Genomic DNA, 24773 nt, shown 5'->3' with positions numbered 1-24773 from the left:
CAAAATGTTAACCAAAACAAATACATTTGAGCAGCAATGTCATTAAGAAAGGGCAAAGTCAGCATTAATACCAAACGATCCTGACAGCAGCATATTTAGTATATGTCAACTCAGAGACACAGATGACTCTTTTATCAAGACTCCCAAAATAAGGCTCAGCAAAAAAACTGCAGCTTAGGAAATAATCCTTTTGCAAATGAGGACTTAAATTACTCTAATTTGCCACTCCCACTCGTGGCTTCTCTACTACATACTTCAATCCATTGCCTGTATTGTATATAATGAGATTAAACCCTTTCACAGTTATTATGATGAAAAAACAGGTTGCAATCAAGGAAAACCAGAGACAACGGCACTATTGACACTGATTATAACGTATATGTGATCTCACTGCCATCTGGAGGCTGCTGGCACTTCGGATTAAGATTCTTTTTACTTCCTACCATACTACAGATTTTCTCAGTTGCCTTAAATATGACAGCAGGAGTGATTTTGGTTTTTATATCGAAATTCCAATCTTTTAGAGCTCTCTCTGATTATTACTTTCGCTTGCACTAACCCATTATTTTTTCTGCAAAGTTCTGAAAGCAATTTCTTACACTATGCTTGAGAGAAAAGTGATTTATGAAATTATTAGGAGAAAGTAAGGCTTCATACTTAGAAATTGCAAAATGGAATCATTCATTATGTAGTCACTCACCTTATGACCTGACAAAGAGAAAATGACACTGCAGCTAGTATTAATGTACCTGACCTACAACAGAGCTCACCACTCAGAACACTTCTTCAGATTAAAATATACCACTATGTTATATCAGAACTACCCTGAAGGTCATGCTCTCCATCAGGAGATCATTCCAATTAACATTAAGATTCAATTAAAAAACAAAAGTCCCCAACTGTTTTCAGTGTCAAAACCAATGAAGCATTCTAAATAATAGCATTTTAAGTATTTTGTCAGATGCTATAATAGATCCAGGCAGTTCTAATATTAGAGATGAGAAACACCTCTCCAGGTTGTTCACTTAAAGGAAAAGCCAGAGAAAGCCTCACTTCGGTATCACCAGAATATGTTTTGCCTTTGCTAATGATCCTTTTCATTATCAGCAGGGTGCTATCAGTAAGCATTTAACTGCCTATGAACGCAACAGTACTTTACGGACACACAGACACATTGGGCAGCTGGACTGAAGTGTCTGTTCACTCACTGCCAGAGATCATTCTGGATTTCAGATTACTTTCTCTTTTTCCTTTTTTTGACTCACATTTTGAGATAGTGACATAAGCACACTCCCTGCTACCTTTCTTCAAAATACAGCCGCTGCTAGGCCACATACCATAATCTTCTGACCATAAAACGTCAGCAACTAGAATGCCACTAGTTTGGGCAAAGTCCAGCGACACATTACCATCATACCATCACCTATCCCTAAAGAATTCTCAGGAAAAGAAACCACACATCAAGCCACTCCTAGGACCAGTATTCACCCATGTATTCCAGCTTCTTGCTGTAAAGCCGAAAGTCTGGTATTTCTGCGGAATGTTCAGGGCTTAAGTTCCAGATCAGGACAAGCATAGAAAACAAGTGTCTGAAGGCTTCCAGGATCCTTGTTATCGAGCTGTCCAACAGGCTGGCATTTCAAAACAAATCTTAAAACAGTAAAGCACAAGTAGAACACGTATTTGTGTTGTAGACCCAACCTTCAACATGGCATTGCCAACTACATTCTCGTTTTTTGAAATACCATGGTTCTGCCCCGAGACAAAAAATTACCTGAGACGAAGGGATGTGGATGGAAAGATGGCTCCTTTTCTTTTGATCTTGCTCTCCACCTTCAAAATCCTCTATAGCTTCTTCAGAAGCTGATCTTTTTTTCTGCTGCACATTTACTTCTAAAGACTCCATATCACTTCCTGCCCTTCCTTGGCCTCCTTTCACTCTACTACCTTCAAAGAAAAATAAAAGGGTACTTTTGGAATGCAACTTCTGTGGTGAAATCATGACCAGATTAGAAATCTTAACACTCATCAAAACAGGACACTGGGAAAAAGCATGAGAAATAGTAGCAGTTGTGCATGTGCTTCTTCAGCGGCACATTTTTCACTTCCCGAATATAGGAGTAAAAATCATGTAATAGAATAAAACAGATGCTTGAGGGGGAAACGAGGGAAAACAATAAATATGTGGCAAAGAATATTCTGGATTGACTGTATCAATATGACTGAAAATTTCATTTACACAGTAGGAGCTGATCAAGTAAACCAAATGTCCAAGGACAACTTTTACCACCTATCTTTCATGTAAATGTCACTTCAGATATACAGAGAAACACAAATTAATTAGAACATGGCAAAATCAGGTTATGCCTGCGTGCCTAGTCAGCCATGTCACGGTTGCTTACTTCATCAGCCACTAACTGACAAAATGACAGCAAATGTTGTGCCTTCCTCTGGAAAGCTTAATATCTCAGAACATTTTAAGTTCTCTCTACTGAAGTAGTGTTTGCTGGATATACAATCGGGAGACAGGGAGGGCCATTGTGCTGGTTTTGTTATAGCTCCATCTGCTACAAAACACATTCAGAAGGAAGATACTTGATGACATTTTGCAAGACTTCAAAAACCCCTTCAAAAAACCCAGACGTCCCAGAGACATCTGTAAGAAGCAAGGAATTTTTCCAGCTATTATTGTCTCACTTCAAAACAACAAATCAGTGTTCCCTTTCCAGTAGGAAGACATACAGATGAGAAACAAAAGGGCAGCCTTTTCACGTTATTCTCCACCTTTCCGTCCAGTACCACCCTAAAAAGATGCAAACCATTTCACAATTTTAAGGAAATAGGAGATTTGCAGAAGAGATTGGTTGTTTTATTAAAGCGGCCCATTTTAAGCTGGAATCATGATCTCACATAATGAACGTTTAAACAGCTCCAATAGTGTTTGTCTGTATCCCTAGCTCCTCAAGGTCAGGCCTTCAACATCACACAGGTATCCCTTACCCACACAGCTCCAAATCTCAGCATCTAGGTGATCAAAATGTTCAGTCTTTGAAACAAACATCTCTAAGAAACATTATAGTATTTTGGAGGAAAAAACAAACCAACAACAGGAAAACCAACCAAACAAACCCCACCAACACACAAGCCTAAAACAAAACATAAGAAAACAATCACACTAGTGCAGAACTCAACACAGCCAGTGGAAGTCCTCTGGCACACACAGTTATGCAATTTTTTTCATCCGAGGGAATAACCTAGCAGAGAACAGTCAAGGTTTGGTGGGGGGGAGTAATGTTTCTTCTGCTCCTTGTAATTTTCTCAATATTAGCTTTTGAGGAAAGGAACAGGCAGGGTAGCCAATGGTATACGACAGAGGTGTTGAAAGCCACAACTGCCCAGGTCAATCCATCCAGACACTGCACTCACTACAGAAGATAAGAAGCAATTGGTCAGACACTACATGAAATGCTTCTGTAGGTTTGCTCAGGCATCATGAGCCAAATTCATCCATTACATCATCTCAACACAAATAGCAGGTGGAAAGAGAGGTATTAAAGAATAAGTGTTGGACGCAGAGGAGTGGACATGCACACGTCAGAGTTCATACACTTGGACCGACTAACGAAGGAAGCTCATCAGTCACCACCTAAACCACCTCAGCCCAGAACGGCAAGCAGGATGGGGTGGCCTGCCTTCAGCAGAGAGACAGAAACACTGGTGACATGTTGTTAGTGTACAGAGTCATTTACCTTCCCCTCTCTCATTTTTTTAGTCCTCCTGTTTCATCAACAAAAGTCAGAGCAATAAATGCCTTGTGATAAGTTCGTCAGAGAATGCCTAATGGCAGCTTTAGAAGTCTTTATAAGCAACCAGGACCAAAGCCAGACATGCTAGAAAGTTTTCTTGTGATTGTGCCAATGTAGCACCCTCGTGTCTCCTATTGATAGCGACTAAACACAGTTTTCTGCTGCTGTTGCCACTGATATAATATAATATGCTGGAGAAGTTTATCATGTGTTCAGCAACTTCCTTTTGCAGGAAGGCCAAGAGGCCATGCAATGCTATTTTAGCCTCATACAGGCAAGAAGCTACTATACTGTTATGAACTGCTCCTCCTAGGAAGAAACTTTGGACTAAGAAATCAAGTTTGGCTCAGTCACGGTTAAAAAACTGACACACACCACTACCCCAAAAAAACCCACCTTTACAACCTGTGGAAGTAGAAGAATCTAAATTTAGAAGGGCAACACCTCAGTGACTTAAATGTGGAGAAGACTTGGAATTAAAGCTACAGAAACGACCTAGTATTTACATACTAAACAAAATAGGCAAGTTTATAGGAAAGGGCTTCAGAACACGAGATGTTCAGCTGTCCAAAGAGAATATACTGCTTGGCATGAAAAAAAAAGAACAGAAAGAAAACAAACTGATCAGAAAGAGCACTGTCACGCACACAGGACTGATGACAAAGGAGACAACAGAAGTCAGTCTCTGTTAGCTGCCAGGCACAGAACATGGAAAAAGAAATAACAAATTAATACTTTGTACCACCACCATTATAATTTTTAAAAAATTATATTAAAGCACATAAATATACTACAAACGTACTACACATGTACTACACTGCAAACGTACCTCCTTCCATTACGGGTTCAGAAATCCTCTGAACCAGATCTGTTTCCAACATCCAGGATGGAAGAACTCGCCTTCTTTGAAGAGATTTTGACTGTTCGCTTTCATTATCATCATCAAGAGGAACCTGAAACAATATTTACTGTTTAGTACCTTTCTCCAGTTAAAAAAAGAGGTGGGAAAACTAGAACATAATTTTGTACACAGTTATGACCTTCAAACACAGCCTAGATTACCGCCCAACTTCTGGATGGTGTCCATTGCCTGAAATTGTTTTACAGTTCCTACCCACTCTGAGAAACAACATCTATGGAAACCTTCATTCAGTTAAAAAAACAAAACAACACAAACAAAACACTCACACCTCCCTAGACCTTTCGGGTTCACAGAAGAGCTTTATTAGCATCTTGCTATAGAATTTCCACACAAAATAGGAGAAAGAGGAGGTTTAAGAAAGAAATGCCTATTTGAAAACAAGCAAACCGCAACAAAACAGAAAAGTCTTGCTAGCATTCTCTCAATTCCTTTCTCCAAAAAGGAATCACACTCTAAACAAATTAAACACACTGAAGTCACATTCAGTACACACTTACGTGTTGACAGTAATACTATCAGTTTGATAGTAAGACTGACATTTCTATTGTACAGTAATCTACCATACAATTATGTTGACCAACATGTCTCTTTAAGTACTGTGTTGCTGGATACACAACAGAAGACCTAAGAAAAATCCCACTGGCTCCATACACCATTTATCAGACTGTCTGGAAGCCATTTGACTCAGGTACATTTAAAAAAAGCAAGAAAAGCTTGCTTTGCTGGACAGGACACAGGCTGCCAAGGAAAAATTGGAGGGTTATTTTTTGGTGTTCATAAGGATCTTGACAACACAGCTCCACCACAGTTGTACTATTCAAATTTAACAGGCTCCAAGTAGTACACTATAAACAGATATTACTTACAGCCAGCACACAGCACCTTATAGTCCAACTCCAGGCTCTCCAGATATAAATTTCAGAGGCCATTAGGCTAGTTCCCCAAGACCTTCTCAGGTACTTACACGGCAGATACTGATAGACCAAAGACCAGAACTGGGCTTTGTACTGCAGTACCGAACTCAGCGACCATACATCTATTCCTGTAGCAACTGCGATTTTTGTATATACCAGAGAAACGATTACTGCGGCATAACAAGCATAAACACACAACAGAAATATATTTATATACTAGTACAGCATACAATCCCAGTCAATAAAACGGATGCTTTAAGCATAGAACTTTACCAGAGTTTACTTCTCAGGGAAAAAAAAAATTAAAAAGTTTAGAAAACACAACACCTTCATTTTGTTTTCAACGCATGCTTACAAATATTAAATTAATTTCAAATTTAAGCACCCACCAAATGTCTGGAAGTAGCGCTGTTTTTTCTCATTTTGGTGGCTCCCTGTTTCTCAGAGCTGGGATGTGTCGGTTCTATTAGCAGTGGACTATAAGACATCTCAACAGGACGAACAGTTGGTCCTTCTTCTGCATCAGTCTCTTGATGTTTTTCTGAGAAAGCAAATTAATTTCTATCCAGTCAAACTCATCACAAACACAAACATGTACTTTCCACTTAAACACAGAAGTTAGTCTGAACATTTGCCATTAATACACTTCTAAACTGAATGTAAGGTACTCTTACATCCACAACAGAGAAAATAAACATGCCTTCTTTTCTACTTTCCACTGAAAGTATTTTGAAGCAGACTTTCCAAACGCTGCTGATCCCTACGGCACTGTGTTTTGGTTTTTAAGTACATGATTTATACTAGTCACCACCATCATGACAAAACCTTGATAAAGCTGAAACTAAAGCTTAGGACTTGCTCTGCCACAAGTCTGTGCAACTTCTCCAAATTTGATTCTATACCAAGTCAAATAACGTTAAGATGCAGTATGCAGGACCAGATGCCAAATGAATCCAGCCCTTCTCATTGTCACCAAAGGTCACAAGTCCGCAGCTCTGAGGTGACACCACGTACTCAGGTGCTTGAAGCTGGTTTTAAAAGCTTCAGCTCTGAGCTACCACATTTGAAATGTTTTTAAGTCATGAAAGTGCACCGAAACTGCAGGTGTTTTTCCTTCAATGCTTTGCCCTTCCACAAGTTGACTCACTAACACAAAGCATTAGTGAAAAGCCTAAATACTGCTGTACTCACTGCACAGAACCACTCGGGATTTGCTGTTGTCCCTTCCACAGCTTTTTGCATTACAAGGAAGTCACCCCTGACCAGCCAAACTGTTCACTCCATCACAAACACAACAGAATCACAGAATAGTTTGGGTTGGAAGGGACCTTCAAAGCTCATCCAGTGCCACCCCTGCCATGAGCAGGGACATCTTCACCAGATCAGGTTGCTCAGAGCCCCATCCAGCCTGGCCTGGGATGTCTCCAGGGATGGGGCATCCACCACCTCTCTGGGCAACCTGGGCCAGTGTTTCACCACCCTCAGTGTAAAGCATTTCTTCCTCATGTGTAGCCTGAATCTCCCCTCCTTTAGTTTAAAACCATCACCCCTTGTTTTATTGCAACAGGCACTGCTAAAAAGTCTCTCCCCATGTTTCTTACAGGCCCCTTTTAAGCACTGAAAGGCTGCAATAATGTCTCCCCGGAGCCTTCTCTTCTCCAGGCTGAACAACCCCAACTCTCTCAGCCTGTCCTCCCAGCAGAGCTGCTCCAGCCTCTGATCATTCCTGTGGCTCCTCCGGCCCCTCTCCAACAGGTCCATGTCTGTCCTGTGCTGAGGAACCAGAGCGGGACACAACCCACCTCTGTCCACCCTACCTTCCCAAACAGGCCCCCCCAAGCGCTTCTCGAAAGCTTTCGTTCCCGCATCGGCTCCCCCCGCCAAGGAGCCGGCAACGAGCCCGGACCCGGGGCTGCAGCCGGCGGATCCAGTCACAAACGCCTCTGAGCTCGGGGGTTTGTCCGCAGCCCGGCGGTGGCCGCACGGTCCCCTCAGGGGAGCCCGGGGCCGGGCGCGGCGGAGGAGCCGCTGCCGAGGGCCCGGCCTCACCTCACCTCACCTCACCTCAGCTGCGCCGCCGCTCCGGCGGGCCCGGGCTCGGCCCGGGTCTCTGGCGTGTGGACGCCGCATGATGACGTAAATCTGTACGTCACTCTCCTTCGGAGAGACGGCCCAAAAAGCGAAGGATTCGCCTTACAAAATAATAACAATAATCAGCGAGAGCGGCCCGAAGGCGGGGACATGCCGGCCGGCGGGGAACCGGCCCCGGGCGCTGCTGGGCGAGGCCGCCCGGGGCCGCGGTGACGCGGGGATGGACGGGGAGCGCTCGGCCGGCGGGAAACCCGCCCTGCGCCCCGCCGGCCGGGACAGGGGGACAGGGAGACGGGACGGCCCCGCCGACTTCGTGTCTCTGCTCCCCCCGGAGGTCACCGCGCGGATCTTCAGCGGTCTGGACGTGGAGAGCTTGTGTCGGGCGGCCGTGACGTGCAAGGGCTGGCACAGCGTCATCGAGGGCAACGAGCGGCTCTGGAGGCGCCACTGCCTGAGCGTGCGGGCGGTGTGCCGGCGGGAGATCGACTGCGACCGCGGGAACGGCTACTCCTGGAAGGTAAAGTCAACGTCAGGGACTAGCGCGAGCAGCGCCAGGGCGTCTGGGGCTGGTAAGAGAGGCATTTTGTAAGAGACCCTCAAGATCATCGAGTCAACCATAAACTGGCTCAGGCACTAACCCATGTCCCTAAGAACCTCATCTATGCGTCTTCTAAACACCTCCAGAGACGGTGACTCCATCACCTCCCTGGGCAGCCTGTTCCAGTGCTTCACAACCCTTTCTGTGAAGAAATTTTTTGTAATATCCAATCTAAACCTCCCCTGGTGCAACTTGAGGGCATTTCCTCTTGTCTTATCACTTGCTCCTTGGGAGAAGAGACCAACCCCCTCCATGCTACAACCTCCTTTCAGGCAGTTGCAGACAGTGATAAGGTCTCCCCTCAGCCTCCTGTTCTCCAGGCTGAACAGCCCCAGGTCCCCATCACACTTGTGCTCCAGACCCCTCACCAGCTTCATTGCCCTCCTCTGAACTCTCTCCAGCACCTCAGTGTCTTGCAGCAAGGAGGAAAATACATAAAGAAATGACATCTGCACATCTCATCTATCCCAGGCTAATGGAGAATGGCTGTAACCACAGTGTGACTCAGTAGTGCATCCCAACAGCTGGATATCTGGTAAAATACACAGATGAAATCAAGCCTGGCCTGTTTCCTACCCAGGACCACATCTGGCCAGCCCAGCACACCCCATTTAGTCCTCACACTGGCCCATGCAGCCTCAGCACTTATGTTCTTCACATCAAAGTCTGCATAGCCCTGGTCTGGTTGAAGATGTCCCAGCTCATTACAGGGGCATTGGACATTTAAAGGGGCATTTAAAAGTCCCTTCCAACCCAAACTGTTCTATGATTCTATGACATGGAAGAAAGCCCAGACTGCAGTAGACAGGGCCAGGGGGGAGAAGACAATATTAGGCGGTGTATGCTCTCTGGTTGTATTTTGTGGAAGCAGTCCTGCTGGTGAGGTATAACTGCCCTGAAATTCATCTTGGGCAGCTCTGCCTCAATATGCCTAGAGCAACATGCATTCGGAAGAAAAAAAAATGGGGTAGAGAAGAGGGAACATGCAGAAGCTCTGAGAAGCTATTTTGAAACTCTCCCCACACACACTCCCAGTCACAGCTGCTCTGAGGAGTGAGGAGCTGAACATGCTAGGAGATCTATGGCTGCCAAGTCCAGCCTGCAGGCTGAGGTAGGTTAGGAAAGGATTGGTTTCACAGTCGCCACTCTCAACCAGCCAAAGGGTGATCCCCACCCCATTTTAGCTGATGTGTTTGAGAGCAGGGTGGCAGTGCAGGGTTGAAAAGAAAGCAGCAGCAGTAAAACTTGCTTCTGGAATCTGGCGTTTCAGCAGTTGTTTCACTGTGAGGAAACCCCTGGACAGGTAGTGGTTGCCCTTCAAATGCACAGATCTTGCTACTCTTGCATAGGAGTTTCCAGAACTCCCTGCACTGATTATCTACTTTATCTGGAGGGGATTTGAAGTAGAAGCCGACACACCATGTCAGTGTTTTCTTGTGCTGAAAGGCTGGCTGAAGAAAAGAATCCAGCCAGCCTGCATTAAGAGCCCAAAAAAGAGTTAAAGGTCACAAATAATCTAAATAGGAAGGAGAATGTGAAAGGCACCTCTTTTAAAGAGTAAGATGAATTCCTGACTTAGGGTTTTCATCTTGACCCTCAAAGAACTGAGATAAGAAGCAATTCTCCACCCATCTTAGAAAAGCTGGAAGCGGACAAAGGTCCACTTCTTGGCATCAGTGCACCTTCCTGGGCTTAGTGTCTGGATATCAAAAAACAGGTTTCAAATCCTTTTTCTAGCACTACTCTTCCAATGCAAAACTTACTTGTACTGAATGCAACTTCAATCAGTTCATTTCCAAGAGTTGAGCTGTCTGTTTTTCCATCAGATCACATTACTGAGAAACTACTGGAAAAGCAAAGTGAAGCAAGAATGGCTGAGCGGGAAATACAGCAACATTCCTTCACGAAACAGCTTGCCAGAGAAAAGCATGTATCCGATGGATGTCGACACATGGGGAGAAATCCTGGAAGCAGAACTTGAGCGGTGAGAAAGCAATGCTGGCTTCTGCAACTCCAGAACATTCTATCAACAACTCACAGACTGCCAAACTGTAAATATTTGGCTGTTGACTATCAGTTGTGTTTGCAAATGCATGATGGAAGTTTATATATTAAAAAAAAAGTTATATCTTTTTATTATTTGCACTTTATCTGATTAATTTTATGTCAAATTCTAAGTAAGACTATTGAGTTGTAGTTTTATATTTGTAAATTTAATCATCTGCTGTATCGTCAAAAAGATGTTGATTGTAATTTCAATTTGCACTTTTTATTTTGGAAGAGATTACTTTTAAAAAAACCCAATGTGTTTGACTTGGAAGCTTATTGTATCAGCAGCACAACATGAGAGCCCACAAAAGGGCTGGGGGAGGGACAAATCCAGACATTGGCAAGCAAAGAAGAGGACAAGGCAGCCACATCGGGATCAGCTGAACATCCCCAGCGCCCATCTCGAGGGATGGAGCCCCTTCACAGGGATCTTTTCTGAACCCGCACCCATGGAGGTATTAGTGCTCATAGAGCTGCTTTTCCACTGCCCAGCTGTGGGATTTCTGAATTAGGGCTCACAGATCCAGGCACCAAGCAGGACTGAAGCAGCCACATAATTAACAGCCTCCCTGCCATTAGCTATGCACTTCAGTCATTTGCATGACAAGGAGAAGAGCAAAATTTAACGCTTTAAATAAAATAACTCAGATAACCACACACCACAGCTTCATATACTTTTGTAGTCAGGCTAAAACACATTCATCACACAAACCCTGCTTTACCAGCAGCAATTTCTGTCACTGACTTTAAAAACTGCTGCTAGTAAAAAGAAATGCCTGTCATGTTTCTCAACCTAAAAGCAACCACAAAAATCAATTTGGTTTGAATATCACCTTTCCTTACCTACTTTGCACTAAGGAGTAAAGTTAGTGGGAAAACACTGGGAAGGTCCTATTGCCTGAAGTATTCCTAGACAATTCAGTCACCAACCTGGGACCAATCCTCCACCATGCTTATGAAACTTAGTTAAGTATTCTCAAATCAACAACTGCAGACTTTGGCAGAGGACCTGGCAACATAAGGACAGAAGTGTCCTGTCATGAACATGAGATCCAATGGCACTAATCAGGCTCGTGTTAAATACAGTTCACTTAAACGAGGTCCAGCCCTTACTTTTAATGGTGGAGAGGGAGCCAGTAACAGTAGGTGGAGCAATAGAGCAAGTTTTATCTGAAAATACAGCCCATGGTCCTCTGGACTAAGATCCAGTAGCACTTTTTGTTTGATGCTGCTGGTGGTTAAAAAAAACCATTAGTTTAAACTTGCTTCCAGCTTACGCATTTTTATTTTCTCACGATTATGTAATCATTGCAGAATATCTGGTGAAAATATCTAGTATTTTTTACTCCCCTTAATTGCAAGTGTCTGGGTCCGCAGGCTGTTTGCGGAAGATGCCCATATCTACAGGCCAAGGGATAAACAGAACAGTCAGGTGAAACTGGTAGTTCCAAAATGCTTCCAAGAACAGCATGTTACCTGATCCCTTTTCTAGTTTGGAGCATTCAACAGATTTCATCAACACTGATCCACTTCCCTCAGCCTTATTAGAACAGGTGTAACTCCAAGTGAAGAGCACTGCTAAGCATAATGAGTGTAGCATAAAGCTCAATGAATTACAAACACAGCTTCATTATTAGCTATTGTGCTCTAAGATTGTATCTACTTAGCTCAAATTTAAAAAAAAAAATGAACTAAAAAAATAAAATTAAAAAAAACAAGCACAACAGTTTTTCCACTGAAAGTGCTGCCTCACTCCCTGCTCAGAGTATCTTTTACCTGGACTTTAATAGAGCTAGAAGTGGAAAAAACAAACTGCAAATAACTCAATAATGAATAACACTAGCAGTCCATCCTCATCACCTCAGGAGTGCTCCATTTATTAACCATAAGACAGGAAAAGTGCAGCATACTGGATCTGTTACCTCCAGTCTAACTCCCAGACATTTTTCCCCTCTTTCTGCTCCTTTCCTGCCCCTCAGCTGTCAGTTCTCATATATTTGTCTCAGGATGCAATTTTTAAATGGAATAATAATTCCAGTATAAATCCTGACACAGAGTTGTGTGACTGCGCACTTAACTGTAGCTTTTTCCTGTTCTCGTATGAGTGCGGGTATCACCAGTATCTGTCACATCTCTACCTCTGTCCAGATCAGGTGGTTGCGCTTCTTTAAACACACAAGGAATCAAACACTCAGCTGTGCAATTTAGACAAGGCCTGGATCTTTAAACCTGGAGAAGCAGACGTGTTTCTCATGAAAAATCTATTACTGAAAGGGAAAAAAAAGTATTGAAGTACAAGTTCTCATGAAAACAAAGCTTGGTTCCCCTCCCACTCTAAGCTCCTCCTTTAGTGGTTTTAATACTCCCTGGAGATTTCATTACATCAATTCTGTGATTCTGTTCCTCACCCTTGTGCCCCTCCACCACCCACCCAGCCTTTGAGCCCCGCTGCAGGCTGGATGTGTGTTCTCTTCCCTTTGAAGAGAGCCCCAGCAGCATCCATCACTCCAAACAGTGGCACTTCCTACACCAGCTGGTTTAGGCTCATCCCTTTCCCCTTCTACATGTGAGCAAAAACCAACAAAATGCCAGTGACAGGAAAAACCGTACTGGTGGCTAAATTAGCCCTAATGAGTAGGCATCCTTCCCCAGAGAGCATCCTCAGCAGCAAAGGCCACACAAGCAAAAACCACCTACTGCCCCAGGACACGCACAAGCAAGACTCACGCTTAGGTAGCTGGTGAAACCATGTTTCCAAACCAGTGCCCAGCTCTCTTACACGCAAGTTTTTGAGGAAGTGGAAAGTTCTACTTTAGCAAACCCCACTGACCTTCCCACTACATTCACACGCCACTTCTACCCTCCTACTCGGAAGCCATCAGCTGCAGAAAGGTGTCCAAGGCACCCACCAGCCACATGACCTTCCTGCCTGCCCAGCTTTCACAGAATCATTTTGGTTGGAAGAGACCCTCAAGGTCATTGAGTCCAACCATAACCTCACTCTGGCACTGACCCATGTCCCCAAGAACCTCATCTACACGTCTTTTAAACACCTCTAGGGATGGTGGCTCCAACTTCCCCGTGCAGCCTGTTCCAGTGCTTCACAGCCCTTTCTGTGAATAAATTTTTTCTAATAAACAAGCTGAACCTTTCCTGACACAACTTGAGGCCATTTCCTCTCATCCTAAGACAGAGAGACCTTTGAGAGAGAACATGAAGCTTGTCTGGTGCAGAGCAAATACGATGTCCTGCAGCCACACACCCCATCTATGTAATGCAGGCTCAAACCAGCCAGGCTTCTGCACAAAATGTCCTGAGCTGCTGCACACAGCTGGACATCAAAATGCCAGCACTGAAGCTCAACTTCAGGTCCCCTGAGGTCAGTACTTTATTTTCGCACCTCCAAAACAGCCTGTGGTGTTAGAACCCTCCTTGCAACCACCGAGTATTGCACTGTTCCATTTTTGAAGGGAGGAGCTCATAGTGTGGCTTTATTTCATCATGGTGCAGGATGTGGCTTTTGCGCCATTACCATTAAGAGTGAGAATAAATGAAAAAGAAAGCACAAGATGTTTAATCATAGACTTTTTTCTTTTTAGTAGACCACTCAAATTTCAAAGCTAACTTTGTCAAGAGAAGAGTTTCTCCTGGTAGGCAGGCACTGGTGTTTCATGTCTCTATCCTGCTCATCTCTGGAAGGTCCCAAGTGACATATTTACCCCAACAGAAAGATAGAACAGTTGGGCTCAGGACTGGGATCAGCTGCTTCAGCCTCTGAGAGCTGACAGGAAGGCAATAAAGGCAAACAGATCAGAGGACTTGGGTGGTGGTGATGCTATTTTCTCTTCAAATGAACCTGAGTAGAGACGTATCAGATTCCCAAGAGCATTCTGACGCTGTGTGGTTGTTTCTCAGCACATTGCTTGTTCAGAAATGTCTGTTCCCAAAATCATCCTGCTGCATCTAACACCACGAGTCAGCAGCAGTTTCTGATCAGCACAACAATGCTAAAAATTGGGGGTTGGTGGTGTGGGTATTTTCTTTACAAGCCTCAGTGCTAAGGGTTAGACCCACTTCTACTATTCTGGTAAACCAAAAAAAACCCACACTACAACTGTGGGCAGAAGGGGGAGAAGGAGAGAGGTGATGGAGAGCAAACTCAGAGGTCCTGGGGGACCTACCGAGATGAAACCCAAGAGGACAGTTCTATGCACCAAGACCTGCAGCCACCTCTGAGTCGCCAAAGTCATCCTGTCCAACACGGACACCCACGTCCAGCAACCGCAGATACACAAAGCAGGGAGGGGAATATAAAGCAGCCTGCTAAAGCATGCAAATCAGGTACAACGTTAGCTTTTTTTGATTCACATTTAAAAATACTGTTAGCACAGCACGTGCCCATTTTAACGTACAGTCCTTAAAATTCTTAACAGGCAAAGGAGCTGCTGCTCTAATACGGGGGTGTCACTGCACAGCCTATTTTGTTGCTGAGATGTCAGACAGTAGAAACTCCACACAAAGACTTCTCCAGATGCCACAGGACACCACTAGCCATGTATTAGCCATCAAACTAAATATTGCTTTTAAACATTTGGTGATTTCAGAACACCAAAGACCACAAGATGCTATCAGCTACCTATTGAAGGAATCAGCTTGAAGGCTGAACTGAAGGTAGATGTTGAGCAAGTTGGGAACAGAAGGAAAACTTCAAACAAACCAGACACCTCAAGCCTTTAATCATAAGGGAGGAAAAAAGACAACTTGAGAAAGGCAAAATATATATATTTTTTCTTCAGCAGTATCTTACTGCTAATAAATGAAGTCTGACAATACCCCATAAGAGCTTTACACACCTCTTCAATCAAGGGAATATCTTCCATTGCTCCACTATTATTCCACCACAACACTAAAGAACAAGAATACTCTACAAGTTCAGCTAGGAAATCCTAACACCGAGGTTTCTCAAAATACAGTATATAGCCATTTGATAGTAGAGCACCTAACAGAAATGTGCCTCAAGTTTCACCTAGGGTGACCCACTAAACTAACCAGCTTTTCTAATGCACCTTTATTCTTGAAGATAGCTGGTCTGTAGACAATTTTATCACTAAATTATACTGGGTTTAAAAATCATTCTAACACACCACTCTTATCTTAGAGATAATAACACTGGGGGCTTCTCAAATGCTTAAACAGGGAGATTGTAATAGCACTCGATACCCATAAAGTAACCAAACACTCATACACAGCATGTAGGTGCAATGAGATGAGAGGAAGCTTTTGCTGTTCTAGTGGGGTGATTAAAGACCACGTGGCATGTTGTAGCTCATCTACAACGCTACTTGGCATTTATGTATCTGAATTCTACTCTATGATGCCCAAAAAGCAGAGCCACAGGCTCCCTTTTTAGATTAGGAAGTTTAGGTCAAAATAGCTTTAATAAGAAGGAGAGGGGTTGGGAGGAAGAGGAAAAAGGGGAAATTGAATATGTAACTTGGGGAAAAAAAGTATTCCTTCAAGTAAATATATTTAAAAAAAACCCAAAAAAACTCACAACTTATTTTACCACTTCTGTACCAGAAGAATGAAATATTTCCTTTTATTAATCAGATAATGGCACAAGCGTTAAAAATCTGATATAAACAACTCTTCTTGTTATCTAAAAATATCTCACACGCGCGTGTTTTGTTACTGAACTTTCACCATCGCACACGAGGGAGTTACACAGCAACTTAAGCCTTCAAAAGCAGGACACCTACGCGCACAAAAAGCAGGAGCACTGAAGGACAGGAGAGATCGTTTCTTGTTTGGTTTTCTGTTATATATTTCAGTGCTTTTCAGACTTTTCCTTACAATGTGGAAGCAGGTACATTAAAAGACTAATTATACATTGATCTATATAATTGATACTAGATCGGTCTGCAATTGGTTGTTCTTGTATATTTGATAAAGTGGCTAATGGCAATGCCCTTAAGAAAAAAGTTCTCAATGTCCTTTTAATATCTGGGTTTGAGGATGGGGGAAAATTGAGGTGTCTAGTTCGAGATTTTTTTATAGTTTTCTTATAGCTGATCCCCAGTTCCTTCTTCTCCTCTCCTTTGATCACTATGTCTTATTAATATTCAAGATTTTGGTGAAAGACACACTGAAGGCAAATTTACAAAAATTACTGACATAGCTTTCCTCCCTTTCAACTGCTGGAAGCAAAACTCCATCAGTTTCATCAGCATTTCCCTTCAATTCCCTTCCTCCCTCCTTCTCAGTCATCTTTTAGTGGGATGAAGAAAGAGAAGGAAACATGGTGCCATCTTAAAAAAAAAAGGCAGAGTATACAGAGGAAAGGTGAAGAGTTTTACTATACCCCATTGCACTTAAAATGGAAGTCCAATGAAGTATTAAAAGTAGCATTCCACAGAATCACAGAATGTCAGGGATTGGAAGCGACCTCGAAAGCTCATCCAGTCCAATCCCCCTGCCGGAGCAGGAACACCCAGATGAGGTTACACAGGAAGGTGTCCAGGCGGGTTTGAATGTCTCCAGAGTAGGAGACTCCACAACCCCCCTGGGCAGCCTGTTCCAGTGTCTGTCACCCTCACTGAGAAGAAGTTTCTTCTCCAATTTAAATAGAATCTCCTGTGTTCCAGTTTATACCCATTGCCCCTTGTCCTACAATTGTTTGTCACCAAGAAGAGCCTGGCTCCATCCTTGTGACACTCACCCTTTATATATTTATAAACATTAATGAGGTCACCCCTCAGTCTCCTCCAAACTCAAGAGCCCCAGCTCCCTCAGCCTTTCCTCATAAGGGAGATGCTCCACTCCCTTCATCATCTTTGTTGCCCTGTGCTGGACTCTCTCCAGCAGTTCCCTGTCCTTCTGGAACTGAGGGGCCCAGAACTGGACACAATATTCCAGATGTGGTGTCACCAGGGCAGAGTAGAAGGGAAGGAGAACCTCTCTGGAACTACTAACCATCCCCCTTGTAATACACCCCAGGTACCATTGGCCTTCCTGGCCACAAGGGCACAGTGCTGGCTCATGGTCATCCTGCTGTCCACCAGGACCCCCAGGTCCCTTTCCCCTACACTGCTCTCTAATAGGTCATTCCCTAACTTATACTGGAACCTGGGGTTGTTCCTACCCAGATGCAAGACTCTACACTTGCCCTCTTTATATTTCCCTCAGCTTTTATACACAGTTTTACTCTCCCTTCAACTAAACTGAAAGGAACAACATTAAAAAAAAAAAAAAAAAAAGTAAGCAATCTACAAAAACCGGAAACAAAGCGTGGAAAGCCATAGTTTTGGTTCTGAATGCAAGGCAGGGAAGTCTGATGTTCTAATCGGGGGGGTAAAGGAAAGTGGGGGGGGGGGGCGCAAAGGAAAAGGAGGGGGAAAGACAGCAGCAGCAGCACACTTATTTTGAAGCCAAACAAGAAACTCTATTTCAAGAAGTCTTGTGAGTAACAACAATGCCAGAGCCTTGTTTTCAAGTCAGAAATTCTTCAAGGGTGCTTGGGGTTTTTTTGCTTATTGTAGTTTTTGTGGGTTTGTTTGTTTCTTTGGTTTTGCTTTTTGCTTAGCTTGCAGATCAAATTCTTCTTCATGCATTAGATTCAGACTTAATTCTGTCATCATCCCCCACAACAATAACAACTCACAGATGCAGATGGCAGCTCCCTGGCACATTCATTTGCAGATCAGGCAGGGCTAGGTCACAGACAGCTACAACACAAGAACCACACTCCTAGGGAGCAGAGAAAGGGTTAGAAAGTAAAAGACTCCTTACTCACTCAACGTTGGTCCACAAGAAGCAGGACTGAGATTTCCATCCTGTGTCCTGATATTGAAGGGCAAACATCTGACACTTGATATATTGAGAACTGCTCAGCTTACAGGCTAAATAATATAACTATGCAATTACTTAATTGTATTACCTGGAAGCAATCCTTCAAACCAGCTGATGTGTGAACAGCCTTGATTTTGTTTTATCCTAACTTTCAAAAAGAACCTTCGATATATTGTGATATAACATTAACATGCAAGAACACATATCTTCCATTTCTGTTTACTTTAAGACAAACCCAACTTAATACATTTACTTAAAAATTATTCAAGTAGGCAGGCTAAAGAACTTGGCATCATTTATTGCATAGCACGTGGTTTTCTCAGGTTGCCAAAGCTACCAAACCCAAAGAGAAATTTGAAGCCTGCTTCAAGTCTTCTATTGCACACAGAAGTTCACACTAAGCACAATGAAACCTCTACATATCGACAAGAAGACCAGAGCTCACAAGCAAAAGTACGTGCACATTTCAAACCACAGACTCAGGACATAGACAGAAATATCGACTACCAACAACCAGCGGAGGACTCTTAACCTACTCGCTCATTTGCTGTCAAAGTTCCTCCTACAGTTTTAAAACGTATATACAAAAAACAAAACAAACACACCAACCCCCTGCTAATATGTTTCTGGCCCTCACCAAAAAGGGAAATTTTCAGGATTCTTAGTTTTGGTGCTCCACACATCTGAACTCAGAACAAATGGAGTCACATTACAAAGAATAAGAAGAGCTTATCCAGAGCCCTGTGAAGCAAGTGCCTTACATTTAAAATAACTTCTAAATTGCCTAAGAACAAATGAGAAAAAAAATTATGGTGTTTAACGTATATATTGAAGTGAAATCTAAGACAAAGACAGAAGCAGTATTACTGCACTGAAAAATTACCTGCAACATTGCAAGTACAAATGCAAATAAAAAGCGAGATTTGACAGCGCACCCTAGCTCACACCTCACAGGCCTTATCTCGTTTTTTCATCTTTATGAATATGATTTAAGATTCCTCAATAAACTGTTGCATTACTAAAACCACGTTTTCAATGGATGTTTAACACTTCATATTATCTAGTCTTGCAAATAAAAAGCAACAACAGCATATTGCAAAGAACATCACCAAAATAAGTACATTTAGCAATGAAAGAACGCTAAACTTACCCTTCAAAAGAGAGCTGCAGCATAGGGAAATTAAACAGGTATAAGAAACCATTGCTAGGAGCACATTAAGACAAAACTACCTCCATCTGGGGGACGGTTATTAAAGTATGAGAAAAAGGAACACCTGTGGCTGAAAGCTTGTTAGGCTGCTGCAGTCCTCACAGATGTTCTTTTTCAATGTATACATGTGTGGTTTGCCTTGTCCTGTTTTCATTTAAACTGTAGAAGAAGGAGCTCTGCATATACATGGATGTTTGTAAGGGTGCGTGGTTAATAAACATTCCTGAAAACCTGACTGTAGTAAGCATATCATCGGTGCTCCAGAGGAAGGAAAACTGCTTGGTGTAAGACAAGGCAAGTAAAATATGAACCTCAGAGGATCTTTATAGTAGATGATATCATGTGAGTCTTACACTAACTGAAGGTTATAAATATAGTCCTTATTCACAATGGTTTCTTCTGCTTTCAGTCTATGAAAAAAACTAATTGGTAAGTAAAAAATAAAAAAGGAACTGAAGTTGATGTAGTACTTGCCAAGTTTGTAGCAGTAGTGTGATTCAAATAGAAAGAGGGTGAAAACAGATGGAGGAAGCATGGTATATGAAGGTCTGCTCTTCTATTTTTCCTCTTTCGATTAATAGTTCATTGTACTACGCCTTCTCTCTCTTCTCTTGTGTCAGTATTCAGGATATCTGCCTCTTCCCTTCCCTGCCTTCGGAGTAACTAAGATGGCCTCATTAGATGGGCATGGACTACAGTAGCTCTCGCTACCTTGTCTCAACTCCAAGCAACTGCACTGACTCAGTTCAAGGGCTGTGACAATTATCACTATCTCACACGCAGTTCCCAAGGTCACACAGCTGGTGGTATTCAGGTACCTACTCTGATTTCCAAAAGCACTGCTGTGAATTAGGAAGCTGAGTGTCTTTGAAAACTAGTCCCATAATAACCCTGGTCCCCAGTCCATCGCTTGTGAAAAGCTCATCAGAGAGAAAGGTCTGTGATCCCTAATCCTAAAAGAAGAAAAGGCTGGGACTGGCACAAATTTATTGTTTTTCTTGTCAGGCTTTGTCTGAATATGGACCAGAATGCATTCACCGTGGAATGTGGAGCTAAATATTGATGTAAAGAAACGCATGAGAATCTGACTACAAGAAAGAACAGTTTGTAGTCACTCCCACTACCAGTCTCAGGCGAACAAAACATTTATAGCAAGAAATGTAGGTAGGGTGGCACCAGACATACACTTCCAATCTTCCTATTTCCTCTAAGAAGCAGAGACGCCTACAAACCTCTGTGATGTCTCTTCAAAATAACTACCTATGGGGTTGGAGACTCCATTGACACAGTCTAGTACAAACGTCAGAGCTCTTCCTCAAATACACTCACTAGCATCATCTACTAGAGAAAACACCATTCACAGGTGGGCAGCTGTACCCTTGACAGGGTGCAGGGAAAAATTACAAGGTCAAAGAGTAGTAAAACTTTTTAGTCTTATTAAAAATTGGGAGTTCCAACCTTTCTTTGCTAAGCTGGGCAAGTTTCTGTTGTTTGGTTGCGTGGAGTTTTTTATCTATTTTCCTGTGCCAGAGGGTATTTTTGGGTTAGCCAGCTCTGAAAGCAAAAACAAACAGCAACCACAAAGCAATTATCAAGAAGGCAGGCTGAGCAAACGCTGTATCTTTTTGCCATAAGTCTTCCTTACTCAGAATGACAGAGCAGGCTGCAGCGACCCTGCCAGCTCGTGTGAGACACAGGAAACACCTGCCAGAAGCCGATTTCCTCTGGATGTCTCACATGGACATGACAATGCCACGTCTGCCAGCCTGCTGCCCTGGCCAGCCTGTGTTTTCCTTCTGATGTGCAATACTAAGGCAAAATACCTTCAGGCTCATTAGCTCAGATACAGGTATAACTAAGCAGAACTGAAGAGAAGCTTTAGCGCCAGATTTATTTTTACACTGAAGAGATCGGAATCAGGATTCTTAAGGATAAGGGACCCTACTAGATCTATAAACAGAATTTTAAAAGCTTTTAAGTTTATTTGCACACTCAGAAACATCAGTCTGCAATAGGAACGATCTACACGTAGGATTGGACATTAACTTTCAGCTCCTGCTTCAAGTTTAAGACTTGGAAGTTTGATACATACAATTAGACAAAAAAATAAGGATTGATTAGATAAACTGACTCTGTCCAATAATGATGTTTATTGCAGCTACAGCAAGGATAAGGTTTCTCTTACATTACTAAGGCACAGAACCAAGGGCTGAGTATGTTGCTGGAGGTTAAAAAAGAAAGACCTGAACAAAATCACTGCAATCAGTAGTTCAAGTAAGTAACCCATGGATCCTTTCCTTTCTCCTGCAGGATTCTTAATTCAAATGCAGGTCAAATACAGCAGTACATAACACCCTAGCAATCGTTTTGGAGACTTAAATGAAGGGAAACAATGGTCCTAGAGCAGATTCTTGTAGAGAAATTTAGCTAAGGCCAAAATCAGGTGATAAAGAAGTTGAACTGAGATTGCTTCACATTTGAAATACCACGGGAAGAGACTTTTCCTGAAGCTCATACTGCTGCCACAGAGTTGTACTTGCTTTCCACATGTTTCCATAGTTGTCTACATTCTTCCCTTCATTAACACTGAAGGATTATAAAGGAGTGGATTAGGTTTCCAAGTGAGTTGATTTCTTTCCTTAAATCCATGGCATTACTTGTGCAGGTGAACATGGCAGCAGAAAGATCACTGGCTGGTAAAGAAGAAAGTGTAAAGTTTGTCTCAGGAAGACTTTGAAATATCTGAAGATACTGAACCACAACACAGGCTGAATGGTAGGTAGTTCAGTTCCGCACTTACAGTCAGTGACATGACTCTGTCCTCTGTTAATGGTGAATTCTCATCAGCTTTGGCAGCAGAGAAAGGTGTAAGGTACAACCTGACCAAGGTACACTGATTATTCTAAGCAGCACACACTAATATGGCATGTTCTATGCTATAATTTAGTAAAATATTACCATAACACAAGTGGAAAAATGTTAGTTTGTTAGTGCCCGGTATAGGATTAAAACTTACTACCTGCCCTCACCCCAAACCCACAAGCCCTAGGATGCTTTTCTGGATGATATTGCTTTCTCTCAGTGAAATGCTAAGATTCCTGGTTTGAGTAACTCATTTCAGTTGTTGGTCTTCTCACTGGCAGATCATCTTCATTTTCCAGTCCTAGCAACTGCCTGAATTGCTTTGATCCACTCTGTACGCTCTGTGGATGAGGCTGCTTGTAAATAGTAGTGGATTTCATCTGCCGTGATGATTTCAAAGAGGATGTTGTCACCATCATACTTCTTGGCTACAAGGAAGAAACAAGGAAGTCAGCTATGAGAGAATAAAGTCTTGTATTTACAATATTTCTTTCTTTACACACCATAAGGGGATTTCCTTCCTTTCTACAGCTGTGCATGAATATGTATGCCCTTTCAAATATACTGCAACACTGTGTCTGTGAGATAGGTCTCTGTCTTAGAGAACCACCCAGGGATTCACCTTGAAGAGTCTCTGGTTAACTGGTCTCCGATCACAGAAGGATCTGCAGCTCTGCAGGGAGTACATATTCCCCAAAACCTCCAGTGCCTTGCCAGCTACAAGCACAAGACATTTAAGTTCATGTCAGACCCAAAAATTTCTCTTGCTTATCTGCCAGCACAGACTACGGAGGTGCTGAGAATCCAACAGACTTTCTTGCTTAGTATGACAGTCTGTCTCTCATGGAAAGGAGAATTCATGCAATGAGTGTTTCTTGTACCTTGCAGCAATGTTTAACCATTGCCGTTCATCTAGTTTAGGAAGGGAACAGAATGTGAACAGTAATAATTTGTAGGCATAACCATTTCTAATGTAAACCTAAATCCGTCAACTAAAAGGAGTGAACTCAGCTTAACTTTGTCTAAGGGCAGTTATCCTAACGTGGTGATGGTGTCATCCTTTCGACAGGTCTTCTCTAAACAACAGACAAAATACACAGTTCCCTGTTGCTGCCTTTCCCACAGCATCCTCTCCACTAATTGAGACAGCAATAGAGAGACTAGTTACATAGATTGCTTTTGAGTAAAAACCACTGTGATTTCAGGCGGATTGAAAGAATGCACCACAAACTTATTACACAGCTCATTCAGTATAGTTCCTTACAGTCTGGCATATCTTCCACCGCTGTCACCACGCAGCCCCTCAAGTGAATTGCTCCCAGTGGTTCTTCTCCCTGGTGAGGACAGGAAATCAAAAAGAAATGCAACACTTCTGAAAGTGTTCACAATTAATATCTGCCTACAACTCCAGAATGGAAACAAAAGCACTTGCTGACTTAGTCTGTCACCTGGGAAACCAGGGGAACCTCAGTCTGTGTGTGATATGAAGGGTGGGGAAAAGTGGTAGGGGGAAGACCTACAAGTAAATAGGAAATCTCTTTTGGGATTTGGAATTCAGGATCTGCAGAGTATTTAGCATGTCCTGAATAGAGGTACAAGAAGAATATAAGCCTTGTGCCAAATACAAGTTTTCCTTTGATGTCACAGTGAATAGACAAGAAGATTAGTTAGAAAAATAGTAGATCTTAGAAGCAGTCTTACCAAGCAGTAAAAGCAGCTACCCTGTTTCCCCGAAAATAAGCCCTAGCATGATTTTTCAGGATTTTTGAGGATGCTCAAAATATAAGCCCTATTCAAAAAATAAGCCCTAGTTACAGTTCATTTTAAAAAGTCAATTTAAATAGCGTTCAGGCAGCTATGCCTATACACGTAAAAAAGTAAGCACCTTTTAGAGCAAAAATTGTATAAGACCCTGCCTTATTTTCAGGGAAACAGGGTTTATCCTTATTTACAATTTGGCCTCTTGTGCACTTGAGGACTGTGATAGTCAAAGAATGGGTGAAGATGCATTCTTGTTGGTCTAAGTTTCAAAGAAGCAGCCCCTGTAAGCTGACACATCTAAGCCCTTTGGGAGGGGACGCCAGGAACAGGAAAGGCAAACTGGAAACAGGGAGGTCAGAAACTCCTCAGTGTTGATCCTCCAGTGTCTAAGCTGCCTCTGCCGAGCAGGACAGGCACAGCATGAAGCACCTGTGACCCACCACACAACAGCACTGCTCCTGCAGCAGTGCAGGGCGAAATAAAACCTGTGGGCTGAATCTACCTGCTTTTTGGGGGCAGGTTTTGTCCATGGCAATGGCCCCTTCCTTTCTTAGGGCTGGGTTTGGCCTGTTAGAATTACACAAGAAATGGAACTCAGCCTGACACAGAAAATACCCCAATTATAATCTGCAACATGACTGTATTGTGTTCATTTGCACTTATGACCTACTTGATTTTAATCAAGTGAGAGCTGCATTAATTCTAATTAATC

General features: G+C 42.8%; 3 protein-coding genes across 35 annotated transcripts in view; 1 reads left to right on the top strand and 2 right to left on the bottom strand.

The window, feature by feature from the left end:
* Positions 1-21203, bottom strand: part of APLF (aprataxin and PNKP like factor) — a 38031-nt gene extending 16828 nt beyond the window's left edge. For 6 of the 13 annotated variants that reach the window (XR_010471752.1, XR_002416473.2, XM_021291004.2 and 3 more), the window contains exons 1-4: positions 19379-21203; positions 6032-6183; positions 4636-4759; positions 1775-1947 (exon numbers count right to left, since the gene is read on the bottom strand). Coding sequence is in view for 10 of the 13 variants with exons in the window: in XM_021291004.2 (XP_021146679.2) it covers positions 1775-1947; positions 4636-4759; positions 6032-6183; positions 19379-19430 (501 nt within the window). In the remaining 3 variants the exon portion in view is untranslated. Of the gene's footprint in view, positions 1-1774; positions 1948-4635; positions 4760-6031; positions 6184-7444; positions 7915-19378 lie in introns of those variants that run through there. The other 7 variants (XR_010471753.1, XM_065059282.1, XM_065059277.1 and 4 more) reach the window with 4 other exon arrangements.
* Positions 7954-10635, top strand: FBXO48 (F-box protein 48). The gene is made up of 2 exons (XM_065059314.1): positions 7954-8250; positions 10158-10635. Exons 1-2 carry the CDS (start codon positions 7954-7956, stop codon positions 10317-10319), a joined length of 459 nt encoding a protein of 152 aa, XP_064915386.1. The 3' UTR covers positions 10320-10635.
* Positions 21204-21397: 194 nt separating the features above from the next.
* The window catches only part of PLEK (pleckstrin), a 63929-nt gene continuing 60553 nt past the window's right edge, over positions 21398-24773 (bottom strand). For 20 of the 21 annotated variants that reach the window (XM_065059291.1, XM_065059305.1, XM_065059296.1 and 17 more), the window contains 2 exons: positions 23565-23634; positions 21398-22728 (listed from right to left, as the gene is read on the bottom strand). In XM_065059291.1, coding sequence (XP_064915363.1) covers positions 22589-22728; positions 23565-23634 — 210 coding nt within the window. In that variant the 3' untranslated portion in view covers positions 21398-22588. The remainder of the gene's footprint in view (positions 22729-23564; positions 23635-24773) is intronic. The other variant, XM_065059307.1, reaches the window with a different exon arrangement.

This window comes from Columba livia, chromosome 3, assembly GCF_036013475.1.
Source record: "Columba livia isolate bColLiv1 breed racing homer chromosome 3, bColLiv1.pat.W.v2, whole genome shotgun sequence".
Lineage (NCBI taxonomy): Eukaryota > Metazoa > Chordata > Aves > Columbiformes > Columbidae > Columba > Columba livia.
The sequence above is the reverse complement of the archived record's forward strand: the minus strand, read 5'-3'. Positions and strand labels throughout refer to the sequence as shown.